General features: G+C 50.2%; 8 protein-coding genes across 8 annotated transcripts; 4 read left to right on the top strand and 4 right to left on the bottom strand.

Moving 5' to 3' along the window:
• Positions 1 to 1,323: 1,323 nt before the first annotated feature.
• Positions 1,324 to 2,679, bottom strand: HO133_002562 (uncharacterized protein; the record flags this gene model as incomplete). Its single annotated transcript, XM_037293488.1, has 1 exon — positions 1,324 to 2,679. The coding sequence occupies one exon, from the start codon at positions 2,677 to 2,679 to the stop codon at positions 1,324 to 1,326; it is 1,356 nt and encodes a 451-aa protein (XP_037150317.1).
• A 567-nt stretch (positions 2,680 to 3,246) lies between these two features.
• HO133_002563 (uncharacterized protein) lies at positions 3,247 to 5,404 on the top strand (the record flags this gene model as incomplete). Its single annotated transcript, XM_037293489.1, has 3 exons — positions 3,247 to 3,292; positions 3,343 to 5,081; positions 5,159 to 5,404. 3 exons carry the CDS (start codon positions 3,247 to 3,249, stop codon positions 5,402 to 5,404), a joined length of 2,031 nt encoding a protein of 676 aa, XP_037150318.1.
• A 240-nt stretch (positions 5,405 to 5,644) lies between these two features.
• HO133_002564 (uncharacterized protein) lies at positions 5,645 to 7,489 on the bottom strand (the record flags this gene model as incomplete). The annotated part of the gene is made up of 4 exons (XM_037293490.1): positions 5,645 to 6,507; positions 6,564 to 6,713; positions 6,763 to 7,369; positions 7,421 to 7,489. The coding sequence occupies 4 exons, from the start codon at positions 7,487 to 7,489 to the stop codon at positions 5,645 to 5,647; spliced, it is 1,689 nt and encodes a 562-aa protein (XP_037150319.1).
• Positions 7,490 to 9,671: 2,182 nt separating this feature from the next.
• Positions 9,672 to 10,238, top strand: HO133_002565 (uncharacterized protein; the record flags this gene model as incomplete). The annotated part of the gene is made up of 2 exons (XM_037293491.1): positions 9,672 to 9,795; positions 9,847 to 10,238. The coding sequence occupies 2 exons, from the start codon at positions 9,672 to 9,674 to the stop codon at positions 10,236 to 10,238; spliced, it is 516 nt and encodes a 171-aa protein (XP_037150320.1).
• Positions 10,239 to 10,564: 326 nt separating this feature from the next.
• Positions 10,565 to 11,677, bottom strand: HO133_002566 (uncharacterized protein; the record flags this gene model as incomplete). The annotated part of the gene is made up of 1 exon (XM_037293492.1): positions 10,565 to 11,677. The coding sequence occupies one exon, from the start codon at positions 11,675 to 11,677 to the stop codon at positions 10,565 to 10,567; it is 1,113 nt and encodes a 370-aa protein (XP_037150321.1).
• Positions 11,678 to 12,041: 364 nt separating this feature from the next.
• On the top strand, positions 12,042 to 13,056 carry HO133_002567 (uncharacterized protein; the record flags this gene model as incomplete). Its single annotated transcript, XM_037293493.1, has 4 exons — positions 12,042 to 12,350; positions 12,400 to 12,494; positions 12,550 to 12,656; positions 12,692 to 13,056. The coding sequence occupies 4 exons, from the start codon at positions 12,042 to 12,044 to the stop codon at positions 13,054 to 13,056; spliced, it is 876 nt and encodes a 291-aa protein (XP_037150322.1).
• A 180-nt stretch (positions 13,057 to 13,236) lies between these two features.
• HO133_002568 (uncharacterized protein) lies at positions 13,237 to 14,429 on the bottom strand (the record flags this gene model as incomplete). The annotated part of the gene is made up of 2 exons (XM_037293494.1): positions 13,237 to 13,847; positions 13,895 to 14,429. The coding sequence occupies 2 exons, from the start codon at positions 14,427 to 14,429 to the stop codon at positions 13,237 to 13,239; spliced, it is 1,146 nt and encodes a 381-aa protein (XP_037150323.1).
• Positions 14,430 to 14,450: 21 nt separating this feature from the next.
• HO133_002569 (uncharacterized protein) lies at positions 14,451 to 14,912 on the top strand (the record flags this gene model as incomplete). Its single annotated transcript, XM_037293495.1, has 2 exons — positions 14,451 to 14,480; positions 14,535 to 14,912. 2 exons carry the CDS (start codon positions 14,451 to 14,453, stop codon positions 14,910 to 14,912), a joined length of 408 nt encoding a protein of 135 aa, XP_037150324.1.
• Positions 14,913 to 15,941: the final 1,029 nt, after the last annotated feature.

Genomic DNA, 15,941 nt, shown 5'->3' on the forward strand with positions numbered 1-15,941 from the left:
TGAGGCAGCCAAAACTCGGTTCCATGTCAAAGAACTCCTCAAATTTGCACACAGGTCCCGAACAAGCAAATTCGGGTTCGGCAAATGTGAGTGACTCTCCAGACGTGTATCGAAAGGTTGGGCAACCAGTGATCTTGATCGTTTGAAGCTTAGAAATGTTGCCAAGAATGAAACAGAGATGTCCGACTAATTCTCCGTTTTCGTTTAAACCTTGCCAATCAACGCGCTGTGCGATGTATCTGGTCCAAGTATGTTCCAGGTGCTGATTGAAGCATTCGGGGGGCTCAATACTCCGAAGATAAATCTCGAAAGTACCGAAGTTCGGAAGTTGTCCAAAGCGTACTCCATGTAGGTTGATCTGAGATCTGAATACCAGAGTGCGAATGTAGCGACCAAAGCAAAGGACAGCCAGGTTCGCGATTTTGAGGTCGGCCCTGGTATCAGAGACGTACACTTGGTCGAAAAGGAGAGGGTTAGCTGCCTGCTCAAAAGACTTGCAGACCAGCCGGACATTGAAGAGAGCAATTCTTTCTAGAGACCCTAAGACGAATCCCAGGAACTCTGGCGGAAGTTGCATGATAAGGCAATCAAAGCTTTCTTTTCTGATCCTATCTCGCGATCTTGGCTTGGTACTACGAACTTCTCACCGAATGGCGAAACGAGGGATGATGATCATCAGGAGAAAGCCAAGAAAGTGCTAGCATCTGGGACCTGAGTACACGACCTAGGCCTAGCCCCTGGCGGTCTTTGTATAATTAGGTCTTGAGTAATGACAGTCTTGGTGCGGGTATGATGAAGTCTGGACGTTGTATGGGACAAAGGCTGGAGGGCATGGGTGAGGTGACTGAATGAGTTACAGTGCAGTGTTAGTGCTAGCGTGTACAATGGCCTCCATGATATACAAACTAAATGACAGACACTTCTACGTCGTTGCGTAGGCGAGTGCTTTAGGAGTATGCGAATGTGCAAAATTTTCAAAAGAGGTTTCCTTGGCGAAATATCACTGATAATCTCATTGCATTGAGGCCATGGAAGCGATGGCTCGATATCCTTTGCAGATGTGGCGATCAAATTTTTGTGGGATATAATTTTGGTACAACCCTTGAAGCTATGAGGGTTCTCAGACAAATACACACCTTGGCCCCATTTGAGACAATCCCGCGGTGATTGCTAATGATATTGTACGGGAGGCAGATTTCACGCGGAAACAATATGCCCAAGGATGATCGAGAAAACCAATGCTGTCTGCTGAACTCCGTTGTATCGAACGAGTAGCTGCTCGACGATGTTGGGGGCTTTGAGCCATCCTCAATGGTATTTGTTTCAGGCTGCTACGAAGTCAACATCTCCAGCGGGGTTGACCATCTGCCGTTTTGCTTTGATATCGGCATCGCACTTGTCTAGCGCTTTCGTCGTGAATGGATTTTCCCCTTGACCGAAGAGAAAGTCGCCAACGTGCCCGTAGTGGTCCGCGTATTCGGTATCCGCCCAGGGCTCTTCGAAGCCACCAAATAGCGAATTGAACTCTGCGTGCTTCAGCAGCGGCAAAGAAGCTCGAATCCAGGCCGCAACCCGCAGCCACAAACCTTCAGTCAAATCGTGGCCGAGGATGGTGAGTTGTTCAAGATTTCTGGAGTGTTTGAGTAGCCGAAGCAATTCTGCCTCCGAGGAAGCAAGTAAGACCAAGGTTAACGATCGGAGTTTGGGAAATCTGCACCGTCCTAGTATACTCTGTAACGTAGAGTATTCGGACATTCCCACCTCTGATTCGATTGTCAAATTAAGCGACAAACTCTCAAGGTTGATGGCACTCCTTAAAAGCTTGGCGACATTACGATGGACGTGGCGTGTCTCGACCTTCGTAGAAAATCGCTCAGTATCTACGTTGAGAGAGAAACGAATCTTGGTCAAGGTGTTAAAACAGAGCTGAGCCTGACTGAGCTTCTCGGGCGACATCGAAAATGCAGCTGTGTTTGTGCTCAACTCCATGTCGCGAGGCTCCATAGTCAACTCTTTGACATTTGCACTCGTGGCGGATAACGCGAGTAGCACTAAGCGCCAAGGATTGGTAAAGCCTTTTTGGGAAAATCCGAACTGGCGCACTGCGTGAGGGATGTGATCGGTGTCATTAAGGTCACATTGCTTGATTGGGCAAGCTTTCGAGCTCCGCGGCTCGTAGACCTGCAACGACTGGCGGGACATGACCCGCGAGCTGGAGGTGTCTGTGAGGACTATCTTCCGAATATTCGCCGAGCTGGTAAGGGCAAATGACAGGTATGCCGAAGCTGAACCATCTATGAGATTTGCTTGCTGGTTCTTGCGAGCAATGCAGTAAATTGCGAAAGCATGGTCGGAATGACTATTGTTACTGTCACTGTCGATGTCGGACTTCCCAACGAACTCCCAATCAATTTCCTGATGAAACTCCTCGTCAAAGTTTTCCCGGTAGGTTTTTGTGTAGTAGACGGTAGAAAACACCAAAGTGCGGATGTATTGCTTGAAATGGAAGATGACAAGCTTAGCGATGCGGAGATCAGCCATGTTCTGGGAAATGAAGATTTCGTCGAAGAGCCAGGGGACCGCAGCTCGTTCCCATATCTTCGAGACCTGGCGCACTTGTTTGAGGATTGGCTTGGGTAGGAATCCACACACTAAGCTTAAAAGCTCCAGTGGGAGCATGATGGAAGACCTTTGTGCTGACTCCTTGTCCTGGTTTTCGACAACTGGCGCTAGAAGATCGTCGCTATTTTCACTGGAACAAGCTATTTGGTAGTTCTGTAAGCCGAGTGGTATTTAGAAGAGGATGGAAGGCGGCGAAGGAAGACTCCGAGCTTTAGATCGATCAGTGCTGAAAGGCGAGAAGTTTCTGGGTTTCATGCGTCAAATGGCCGCAGGCGGAGCTCAATACAAATGGAACCCATGCTATCGGACCTGAGGATGGGTTCAGCAGAGATGAGGTCACCAGATGTTATATGTTATCACACTCCTAAATGTGGCCTCCATCAAATTCATTGGGTGTTGAAGACTTGCTTGGTGAAGAGCATCGGCACGTCGTTATTGGTAGCGCGCTAGTGATTTAAATTACATACAGCCCGTGTCAAACTCTATAGCCTGACTGACTCCACGATATACATGTGTATACCGTCACGCGGCTTCGAGTCTAGTGCCGCAGAAGTTAGGTTTACGACCAAGTGCCTTTGCTCATAGGCAGTGTGTAATTCAGAGAATAGAGCTCGATCCACGAAAATGGAGGCTTCACGCGGCCCTCCCAGGGTCAAGAACAAGGCCCCAGGTACGTCCCGCCTGAGAGTGTTGAAGGCGTACGTGCTGACATCTTCCAAGCTCCTCAGCAAATTAGCGCAGAACAGCTGCTCCGTGAGGCCGTCGACAGACAAGAGCCAGGACTACAGGCGCCTACGCAGCGATTCGCAGATCTCGAAGAGCTTCATGAATTCCAAGGTAGGAAACGGAAGGAGTTCGAGGATTATGTGCGAAGGAATAGGATAAACATGAACAACTGGATGCGATACGCACAGTGGGAACTTGAGCAGAAGGAGTTCCGCAGAGCAAGGTCGATTTTTGAGCGGGCTTTGGATGTGGATTCCACCTCGGTCATACTATGGATCCGCTATGTCGAGGCGGAGATGAAGACAAGGAACATCAACCATGCGCGGAACATACTAGACCGAGCTGTGACAATCCTGCCGCGAGTGGATAAGCTGTGGTACAAATATGTGTACATGGAGGAGACTCTGGGAAACGTGGCGGGCACTCGACAAGTCTTCGAGCGGTGGATGTCATGGGAACCAGATGAGGCCGCATGGTCAGCGTATATCAAGCTCGAGAAGAGATACAATGAGTTTTCTAGGGCACGAGCTATTTTCGAGCGCTTTACCGTGGTCCATCCAGAGCCCCGGAATTGGATCAAATGGGCAAGGTTTGAGGAGGAGAATGGAACGAGCGATCTCGTCCGCGAAGTGTTCGGCATGGCTATCGAGACGCTAGGAGACCATTTCATGGATGAACGGCTGTTCATTGCCTACGCTCGCTACGAGGCAAAGCTTAAGGAATATGAGCGCGCCAGAGCAATCTACAAATATGCCCTGGACCGGCTGCCAAGGTCAAAGGCCATGACGTTGCACAAGTCATATACAACCTTCGAGAAGCAATTTGGTGATCGAGAAGGCGTAGAAGATGTCATACTCTCCAAACGACGGGTCCAATATGAGGAGCAGATCAAAGAGAACCCCAAGAATTACGACGTCTGGTTCGACTTCGCCAGGTTAGAGGAGATGTCACAGGACCCAGAGCGAGTGCGAGAGGTCTACGAAAGAGCGATTGCACAAATCCCACCAACGCAAGAGAAGCGACATTGGCGAAGGTACATATACTTGTGGGTGTTCTACGCTTTGTACGAGGAAATGGACAATGGAGATATCGAGCGAGCTCGCCAAATATACTCAGAGTGTCTAAAGCTAATACCACACAAGAAATTCACATTCGCCAAGATCTGGATCATGAAAGCGCAATTCGAGGTCAGACAAATGCAGTTACAAGCCGCAAGGAAGACTATGGGCAACGCTATAGGCCAGTGTCCCAAGGACAAACTGTTCAAGGGATACGTCGAGCTTGAACTGAAGCTCTTTGAGTTCGTCAGGTGCCGGACTCTTTATGAAAAGTACATTGCGTGGAACCCTGCCAATTGTCAAGCCTGGATCAAATTTGCTGAGCTAGAAAGGGGTCTGGACGACTTGGACCGCACGCGTGGTCTCTTCGAGCTTGCAGTCGACCAGCCTGTCTTGGACATGCCGGAGCTGCTTTGGAAAGCGTATATTGACTTTGAAGAGGAAGAAGGGGAGTATGGCAGGACGAGAAGGCTGTATGAGCGACTATTGGACAAGACAGACCACGTCAAAGTCTGGATTAGCTACGCGCATTTCGAAATCAACGTACCTGAAGAAGGCGAGGAGGAAGATGAAGAACAGGAGGACCGGCCAATCAGCGAAGAAGCTAAGCAACGCGCTCGCGAGGTCTTTGAGCGAGCGTACAAGAGCATGAGAGAAAAGGAGCTCAAAGAAGAGGTATGTCTCTTTCTAACGCATCTTCCCCTCCCTCAATAGCATTCCTTGATCCGAAAACTTCCGCTAACATCCTCCAGCGCGTCGCCCTCTTAACCGCCTGGAAATCCTTCGAAGGCACACACGGCGCACCCTCAGACATCGAAAAAGTCGACAAGCAAATGCCGCGCAAAGTCAAGAAGAGGAGAAAGCTCGACGACGACAGCTTCGAAGAGTATATGGATTATGTTTTCCCTGCAGACGACGAGTCGGCGGCGAAGATGTCGAAGCTGCTGCAGATGGCGCACCAATGGAAGCAGACGCAGGGGGAGAATGGGGTGGCGTAGTGCTTCCGCATCTTGCGTTTGTTTTCGATTATCTACATCTAACGACACCAACGTGCAACAAGCTGAAGCTGCCAGTGATGCTCAAAGCGTTCGATAAATGAATTCGAATATACATCTTCTCATGAAAAGCGCCACTGAGTATCCGCTAAATGCATCGAATAATGGTATGAAGCCCAGCTTATACTCATTCAGCCTCCCTTAGATCCTCAATTACACACACTTTCCCGTCATCTCTTCCCCTCACACAACAACACTCCCGCCCCGGACACCACTACTGCCAGGAACGCTTCCACTCCCACTCCCACTCCCCCTCCCACTATTACTAGCCCCCACCTGCACTGCCCCAGCGCCCGCCGCCGCAGCCGCAGCCGCAGCCGCAGGACAAAGCGGGTTCGCGGCCGGGGTATCTCTCACCACCGTACTACTCCTCCACAACCCCGTCGTCGCATCACAGCACACCGTCCCATTCGGCGCTCCAACGACCGTATCGATCTTCGCACTCGGATCCTCATACACCATACCCGTCGTAGACAGTACGCAGGCCGCCGAGACGTACGTGCAATTACACGGACCCACCAGCATGGGAGGCATCACGGAGTCCGGTTCAGGCCCGGCGGACGTGGTGTTGGCGAGGACGTCGAGCGTGCCGTTCGTGTCCAGGACACAGCGGCCGCGACAGGTGCTGCCAAGCGCCACGTATGCGGCGGCCGCCGCGATGGCGTTGGAAGCCACGTTGGAAGCCAATTTGCAAGTATATGTGCCCCAAGTGGAATCGACTGGGAAGTCGTCCGCCGCCGTTTTGGTTGCGGCGCATGTGTAGCCGTTGTTGTAATCGCAATCCGTGTGAGAGACGCAGGATCCCGATTGCGCGCCACTGCCGAGTCTGTTACCGGCTGGAGGCGCAACAGCGCTGTCGGGGGAGGACGGCGGTGAAGTCTTCTGCTTTTTGGCTGCAGGAGCTGAGTCGTCGTCGCAAGAGTAGTTGCCGTCGGCGTCTGTAATGCAGGCGAATTTCATGTCGAGCATCTGTTTCGTTTTCGAATTGACGCCGGAGACGAAGATGCCGATGCTCTGGGGTATGCCCATCCCTTCGGACACATCGCCTATGATGAGTGAGCAGGCTGTCGCCGAAGTTTATTGGAATGATGCATTCTCTTACCAGCCTTTGCTGAGCCGCCAACGCCGAGTCGAGCTACGCACTTTTGGCGGATGGCATCTGCCCGGCCCCAGATGTAATCCCAATTCTCGATATTGGAGGAAGCATAGTAATTTCCTCCGTCCAGCATGCTGACTTGAATGTAACATGTTCCTACGCGTGTCAGCTGGCTAAAACGCACGGCCCGAGCGGCCTTACTTACCACTCGTCCAGTTGTAAGGTGTCTGCGCAATTTCATAACCGTTGTACACTGATTGAGCGCCAATTCCTAAAAATTCGCAGCTATCTGTCATGCTCTCGAAACCATCCCCAATGCCATCTTGAGCAAGTTCACAGTCCGCGCTAAGAGGATGTCCATAGAAGTATCCGGTTTCGTCGCAGTCAATGCCATCATCAGCTTCAGGGTCGTGATACGTGTCCATACAACCCCCTGCGTCGACTTCGTCATCGGAATCAGATTCACCTACATCAGCAAGACATTGTGCCGACGCCGGGTTTGACGAAGAAGGATCGGGGTCGCCTGGAGCGATCTGTGTACAATAGCAGTGGGCCAGACATGCATCTTTGAGGTATTGCGAGTCAGGTGGGCCCAAAAACTCGTAAAGTTGTGACGCAGGCCTTTGGACGAGCAATGCACCACCCGCGGGAGGGCAGTAATACCCCATTCCTCCTGGGTATTGGCCGCATAGCGAGGTCATTGATCTGAACGTAGCAACCTGCGCGAGAAAGGCTTTCGCTGGATCGCCTTCAGCCGGTGGGGTGGGGTCAGGATAATTGGGAATCTGAGCTCGTGGATTGCATTCGAGCACCTAAAAAAAACGTCAGCGCATAGACGGCGAACGAACAGAAGTTGGTCTTACGGGTATCAAACGCTTCCCAAGATTGGTTTTTGGTGTTTTGGACAAGCTAGAAATAGACGGTAGTGCCATAGAGCAAGGCAGAAGTAAAAAGATCGCTGTTGACGCTACACGGGAAAACATGATGGACCCCTCGAATATGCCTCTACCATGAACAGATAGGCAACAAAGTTTATAGAAGTCGCAAAAGAAACGAACAAAATATTTGGCAAGGAATGATCGTGGGAAATGGGCGGACTTTGGGTTCTATCAAGGAGATACAATTGAAATACAGCTCCACCAAGACTGGAGACTTGAGACCCCACGGAACGCATGGTTCTTCGATCGACTTTTATATTTTGATGGAGCGGTAGCTAGACCGTTACCTCGGAGGATTGAAATTTGTCAGTGTTTCGGCAAGCACAAGTGCGTGTTTGGACGATGTTTGGACGATAGCCGCGAAACTTTTTATGCGCACCCACACCCTGAGTCTTGTCACAAAGGCAAAATGCTGCTTCTTCCGTGTGAGGCTATGAATCGCACATAGCGCAGTTGCTCCGCCAAGAATCCAGAGCTAGCGGGGCGCGTCGAGAATACCTAGACAACAGGTCGCGTAAGGTGGTGTATGAGAATTGGAACCCTCGTCTAGTCTATCCCATGGAAAGCATGCCGGATTGAAACCAGTCAACGCATGACAGGCTTTGGTATTGTTGTACAAAGTCAAGGCCAAGGTTCGCAAACAATCGGTGGTATCAATCAAGTAGACTTGAGTCGGACATAGTAGCTCGAGCTCTTTCCGAGAAATTTTGATACTGTGGCTTCGAAAACTTGGGCTCGGAAAGGCGATCTATAAGGAAGCGTAGCAGCGCGGAGTTGTATTTTCTATAGTCAGTGAGAATAGGCCGATGTTGTACAAGACAGGCTCTGCTTCATGATAGATTTGCTTGCATGTCAGAAACAGAGGAATCACGTTCTGGGTCGTCTCGTCAAAATGATGTAAGGATGAAGTTGTTTGTCCGCTGGGAGGAGTATCTCGCGGAGCATCATCTCTCGAACATCTGTATCTAGAGTCAAGAATGGGAATGGCTCATCCGAGGGTATGACTGTAATCGGTCCCTGCATACATTTTATTTCCGTTCCTTGAACGCTGTTCGCTGGTATATGGCCACCTATAGGAGTAGACCTAGAGAGTCCGGTCAAGGTATCTCTGAGCCAAGGTAGGAAGTCCTCACTGGATTCGGAGTTTTCATAAAGGGTTCCTCCTCGTATTACCGGAATCTCAAAAAGCGTCAAGGTCTTAGTCTGCAAGATTGCTTAAATCCATCGAGCGTCTTTCAGGCAACTTCTCACAAATCCAGGTGCTTCCTCTGGGTCTCCTGGTCCCCAGAATCTGAGACTTTGCAAGCCAGGACATTCACGAGCCAGAAAAGTCATGAAAACGGTCCAGCCAAACAAAGAGATATTGGCCCAGTAATCAAGTGAGTAGCACTTCCGTTCCCCCCTTGGATCAATCTTCGCAATCGCTTTGGCAACATTTGAAAGAACTAGTGGTTCTTGCTGCCCATGTCCCCCCAGTCAGCGTACATTAATTGCCAAGAGGATGTACCGTAGAGGACTTCCTCGGCTTCATGCTAATAATTTTTAAGCCGTTGAGAGTGGACATAATACCTCAGTATTAGAAGCCCACCTGAAGCTGTTTGCAAGCACGGATGACAGAGACATCACAAAAAAATTACTAGAGTCTTTTTTCTTCTTGTACGGGCAGATCTGTCATACTGCAGTTGGCGCACGACCCAAGCCATCTTGGCTAATGCTCTCTGGATGTCTGTCTCCTGGGAAGAACAATTCCCCCAAGATCTAATCGCGAATTTCTCGCGGCAAATCAAGCAATGGAAAACAAGTAGATGGAGCGGCTGGATCCATGGCTTTGTAGGGAAGACCCTCAGCGCACAGACCCCCAAGTGCAAAATGATGGAGAGTATTTCTAGCAGCCAGGGCAGTCACTCTACGAAAGGAAGGGATTCCCAGAATGCAAGCTGGGGTGCTTTCTTGGGTACAGATGCTCGACGTCAATGTAGCATCGCTCTGGAGATAGTCGTCAAGTATCGCTAAGACTCCAAGTCGAAGGTCGTAGATTGTAAAGATAACGATCGGTTCTTTGCTTAGCGTAGCCCTAAAGCTAAACCTCATCCTCTCTATCAAAGTCTCCTGTGGTGCTCGTTCCACGCTTTACGCCGTTCTTCCTCACCATCTCATTCCCAAAGTTCTCGCAATCATGGACAGCGTCGGTACATACGCCACCAGTACAGCCGCATGGCTCTCCCTCCAAGCTATTCCTCTCCTCATATCTCCCAAATTGATAGTCACAATGCTTTCGCCCGATGCCAGGAGGCCCACAGGTTCACCCCCTGCTCCCTCTACCATATTACCCCCACTAAACCCCCTCTCAGATCTCGAAATATACCTCTCCCGCACCCTCTCCATGACCCTCCTGTGTCTAGGTCTCCTCACCATCCTGCTCGCCGGCCTCCTTCCCCTTTCCACCCCTGTCGCCGAATCCGAAAACTCCCACGCTCCCTCTCCGTACTCCGGTCCTACAATCTTCCTGACAACAACCTTCCACGTCTCGAGTACCATATACATGTATACGAATTATATGGCTACTGGATCAGCTTGTTTTGCGCTGGGGATGACAGGGAGTGGGATTCTGAGCTGTTTCGGACTGTGGTGTTTGATGTTTGGGGGAGGTGATGGGAGAGGAAAGGTGTCAGGGTGGCCGTTTAGGAATGATGAGGAACGGAGAAGGAAGAAGGAGAAGATGATGAAGAGACGGGGTTTGTGAATGTGAAAATGAATTTGTATGACCAAGCTAAAACGATACTTCCATCTCTTTCAACACTATCCTCTCAACACATTTGAGAATACTATCATCAACACTTTAAAGGGTGCCATTATTGACACTGCATTTTTATCAATAATTGTCAACGAATCTTCATCAATGCTTTTACGAGTAGCTTCGGCAACACGTTTGAGAATATCTTTTTCAACACTCTTTGAGGTGTCTTCATCAACACTGTGAAGAGTATTTGTATCAAAACTGTCCGGGGTATCTCGACCAGTAAGCCTACCAAAAGGCCCGCTATCCGCTCGTCAAATCTTCATAAATCATTAGACCATCACGCCATCAAGCCCCTTATAAAAGACGCCAAAATTATCATCTCCTTCTTTAGTACCGCCCGACTCCATGACCGCAAAGACGATCTGCTCCCACCATCCTCCTTGAAATTCACTTTCCGAAAAGACCTCTTTCCAACACTCCACAACCTCTCCCCTCGGATTCGCAAAAGCACCACATCCCAGTGCCCCAAGCACTAACACTCTATGCCCTTTGACTGCCGCAATCCGCAACACCACTCTCATCTTCTCTTTCATAATTTCCCTATCACCTGCGCGCCTGTACCTCTCGTTCCCACCTGCATCTTTCTCGATCGCAGGCCCCTGGATAGCAGCGACGCTTACACAGCTGAAAACGGGCAAGTCATCTGGCTTGCTCAGATCCATCAATCCATGTCCCGAGCTCCTATTCGCGCGGATAACCACAACTGTTGGACTGTAGATACCGCCTGCTTCAGGCATAGGATAGAACTTGTACTTCAGAGTGAAAAAGAGGCTGGAGCGGTAGCACATTGCTTCTTCCTGCGCCAGAGAACCACGTAGCCAGCCTCCTCCACTGTGATACGCGTTCGCCATATTGAGGACCAGGACTGGCTTTTTCGGAAGCTGGGAGACTGTTGGTGTGGAGAGATCGATCGCAGCATCTATACTATCGGCATTGAGAACGCGTATAGCGGTCTGAGGTAGTCTCGGGCAAGAGCGAGAGTCCAAGCGGAAAAGGTTGCCCGGGTGGCAGAGGACGCCTTCTGCAGGAGCCCGTGGTGTTGTCTTCAGAACGTTCGGGAGGAGAGCCCTGGTCTCAGCTGCTGTATGGGCGAGCATAACGCTGCGAGTAGGTTTGAGATTAGGCGGTGGGCGGGCGAGGTTGGAGCGTCGTTCAGGATGGAGATTAATCGGAATTTTCCCTGAGTCGCGTTCGTGCTGGGCGGGAATTGCTGCGTCTGCTTGAGAATTGGAGGCCTCAGGGACCGGTTTGGAGAGATACGGAGAGGTGGTAGTGTCTTCTGCGGAGCCATGTTTGGGCCTGAAGAAAGACGAGGTGAGCTTGCTCTGGTAAAGCTTCGGCTTTCGGTCTTGCGGGTCTGAGTCCGCCTCGGTATTGGTCATCGTGGTACTTCGTAAGGTGTCAGCATCCTTGTCGATGGTCGAGATGGTTACATGGTGCTGTAGTGGAGGTGTTGATCTTGCGTGGAGTTGCGTACAAGTGAAGCGAACGCTAAGCCTTGGCAGCTGAGATAAAACTGGAGAGAAAGCATTTTGAAGAGATGCTATAATTTTACATTTTGTTGGCATTTGATCTGCGGGACTATACTTGCATCCTCTAGTATTCTCGTAATTACATGATCAACGCTCCGATGGATTTCTAAGCTGAACGGCTCAGAGGCCGAACCTCCCAAGGGAGAGGCATAAAAAGGACAATCAAACATCTGCATTACGAACAGCCCCCTCATAGACCGATAATCCAGTCATAATGACCCTCAAATACTTAATCACAGGCGCAACCGGCGGTCTCGGTGGCGGCGTCCTCCAACAGATCGCGAAGCATGCGCCCAAATCAGACTATGCAGCCAGCTCATCTCGCCCAGAGGTTGCAGAGCAGTTCGAGAGATCAGGCATCCAGTTCCGCCACGCCGACTACCAGGACCGGGCTTCGCTGGAAAAGGGGTTTGCTGGAGTTGAGAAGCTGCTGTTTGTGTCTGCAAACACCTATGACAATGAGGCGAGGAACCAGCAACACAGGAACGTGATTGAAGCGGCTAAGTCCGCCGGCGTTGGTCATGTTCGTGATCCTCTAATGCGGTAGTTGTAAGCTAGGCTGACGATGACAGGTATTCTACACATCGCTCGCTTGGGGAGGCCATTCTTCCGACTCGAAAATCGACGTGCAACAAGCGCATTACGTCTGCGAAGCAATGCTGAAAGAGTGTGTGAGCTCTGAGAGATTGTTTCTGTTAGCATGATCCGCTAAAAGTTGTTAGATCTGGGATCACATACACGTCTGTTCGAGAGGGCATATATGCTGAAGCTTTCCCCCTTTTCTTGAATTACTATCCTTCATCCCAGATCCTGCGTCTGCCAGCCGATGGTGCCGTTGTTATGCATCCTGCGCTGAACTTGCAGAAGCTACCGCAAATCTGATGATGAGAGGTGGCCACAAAAAAGAGATTGTCTTGCTGACAGGGGCGAAAGCCGTCACTTTGGCAGATTTGGTGGAGATAATCAACTATGTCACCGGCAGAGGGATTGCTGTCGAAAAAGTGCCGTTTGACAAGTACACAAGGGAAAGCGCGGAAAATGACGAAGGTGGCAAGTCGGAATGGTGGTTCGAGAAGAGACTATCGTGGTATGACAAGGTTGCAAAGGGCGACGGAAAGACAGTGGACCCTTTGATGGAGCATCTGCTGGGTAGAAAGCCCAAGGATGGCACAGAAGTCGTGAGAGGGATCCTCGCTGCTGACCCAATTTACACGTGGCATCAGAATTAGGCGAAGAAATAGATCCGAGAAAGTGCCACGATAGGAGCATGGAAGCATGGTTAAATTCCGATATTCACTGTGAACTTGTGGAATTCTCTCGAAGACCGACTGATTTCCATGGCTCTGTATAATCGAGGAGAGGAGAATTTGGGGTATCAACCTCTTGCATAACAGGCTCACAGAAGCTCTTCAAGCCGATCTCATCTCTGGTGGCATTTCCGGTGGACCTGCAGCATATCGATACCACGGCAAAGGTCCCAAAATGGGCAGCATAGGCAACGGCAGATCCTCTGCCAGCTTCTGAACAGTCTCAGGATGCTCCCCTTTGTCATGTGCCGTCGCAATCTCAGCCTCCATAACGTTCGCAAGCACCAACTCTTTAGCTATCCACTCCTGCTTCCTTTTGGCTTCCAGTGATCGTATTTCGTCTTGCAAATCAGACCCATCCTCCTCGGACCAATGAATCTGCCGCCGTAGGAGTTTGAACAGCCGCTCTGAAGGCATTTCCAATTCTTCTTCAGTGAATTGAACATCTGCTGGGTATTCAAAGGGTGCTGCAGATAGACCTTCATTTTCTGCATCTGTATTGCTGTAGATGGTTGCGTCGTCGTCAATCTCAGTATCTCCGTTACCTTCGTCGCGTGGTTTTGAGTTTACGATGAGTTTTAGTCTTTGCGGCTTAGGCGGTATTGACGAGTAGTTCTTAGGTACTGGATCGGATGGCCGTAGTGCTTCGGTCTCATGTACAGTCCTCATATGCTTAGCTAGAGCATCAGAGCGTGTAAAGGCTTTGTCGCATTCTAGTCCGGGTAAGCAGAGCACTATTTGGTGATCCTGTAGAGCATACCTGGCAATTGGCAGTAAAACGGCTTCTCCTTGGTATGACTCCGCATATGAGCTTTGAGGGCATACCCACTGGCCTGAGCACTGTTTCGATTGCAACCATCCCACTCACACGCATACTTTTTCTTGTTCTTGCCAATATGATCATCATGTAAGTGCTGCACCAAGTTGTCCATATTGCCTAAATCACCCGCCTGACAATCCTGCCATTTGCACGTCGTGACCTGCTCCGAGGGTACCGAAGCGTATGGCTCATCTTCCGGAAAGCCCATGACTTTGTCGCCCATTGGGGATACGGGTACGCTTCCTGAGGTGTCGGATGAGATGTCCCCTAGATCTTCTGGGATCTCATGGAGAGGAGCTGGGGTTGACTGATGTGAGTACTGGCCAGTACGGCGTCTCTTGGCTGGTGGAACGAGGTGTGTATCATGGGAAGGAAGAGTATCGGTGCTCTGCTCTCGGTCCTCGACTTTGACCTCGTCGCCGAATTCACTAGAGCCGTGGGATGAGAGAGGCGACATGTCTGGTGAGTCTGCCATTGCGAGGATTGGTGCCAAAAGATGATTCGCAATTCTAGGGACGAGGGGCAGGTTGAACATTTGTCGTTGGCGCTATGTCCACACAGCCATTAAAACCACATTTAGGGTCTCCTTATCAAAGGCCTTTCACGAACTGCTCTACAACAAACTCTACTCACGTTTGATTCAACGCAATCTCAGCCTGTCATGGCCTCCAACCTCGTCGAGCTCGTCAACGAATACTACGAGGCCAGAAAACCCTACACTCAGATGCTGCGAGAAGCTCATGCCAGCCTATCTACTAAACACTCCTCCCCCAAAACCGACACATCTACCGCTGAAGCCATTGACATGGTCCAATCTCAGCAAGAGTCGCCGTTCTCAACTTCCCCCAGGATACCAAACGAAGAGATGAGGGACGTTTTGAAAAGGCTGGAGGCTACCAAGATCGAGTATGCGCAGGGAGATAAGTCTACGGGGAAGGCTTCTGCGGAAAAGAAATGATGGGCGTAATGACAGCAAGAGCATATTCGAACGGAGGCGGAGTGAAAAACAGTCGTGATCATAGCTGGCATGGGCTGCTGCATACTGTGGAAGCTCTCGTGAGAGGCAGGTCGTCGACAAGGATCGGCAATCAAGCCGCAAAATCACAGCATGTAGGGAGGTAGCCAAAGCCAGAGGCATTAGACCGGAAATGTTGGAGAGTATTCAGAACCTGGTACCACAACGCTCTCGGCTGTCCTTCTGATCACACGGACATCGGTCGAGCCTATCGCCATCAGCTCGCAAATAAGCGGAGTGGACTCCTTGACCCTAGCTCCGTAAGTAGCTTCGATTCATTTCATTTCTTCCTTCCTTCCTCCATTCCATATGATGAACGCACTCAAGAATTCTGCAATTCGGATTGGCCCTTTTTATGGGGGATCGCATGTCGACAAATTGAACATTACACTCGATCTGATATCATAAATCGTGGTTGCACTTCACTGCCTGCCTCGCAATTGCAATGACGATTGCTGATTTGTTGGCGTTGGTTCTAGATCCGAGAGTGTTTCACTGGTACCATGAACGTTTCATAAATCAAAGCTGCAAAGGTCACGTTCTGCTGTTGGTTGGCTGTCAGAGGGGCAGGATCGTCTATTGGACCTTTCTTTTCAGGTCTGATTAGGATCTTTCATTCGGCACACGAAAACTCAAGCCAGGAGAAGGAGAAGGTGCAGAAGATACAGTTATGGCTAGGCTTCGTCACTTGGGCTACTCGATATGGCAATCGGTTCGCAACAGTAGGAAGCAATAACAGCAACCGATGGGGGCAAACCTCAATACTCTACAGAATCCTTGAATTTGCGACTCGTTGAAGCGAGGGGACGAGGAACGGGGAAATTAGGATATGGCAGATCACATCCAGTTGAAAAGGAATTCTTGGACCACCAGTTTCATCTATCAAGTTTGATCTCGGATGTCAATGCTGACAGGCACTCTATGTGACAATGGTTGACAATGCCAAATCACGAACGCCATTTATGGTAGACT

Source organism: Letharia lupina (assembly GCF_014066315.1).
Source record: "Letharia lupina isolate WasteWater1 chromosome Unknown contig_15, whole genome shotgun sequence".
In the NCBI taxonomy this organism is placed as follows: domain Eukaryota; kingdom Fungi; phylum Ascomycota; class Lecanoromycetes; order Lecanorales; family Parmeliaceae; genus Letharia; species Letharia lupina.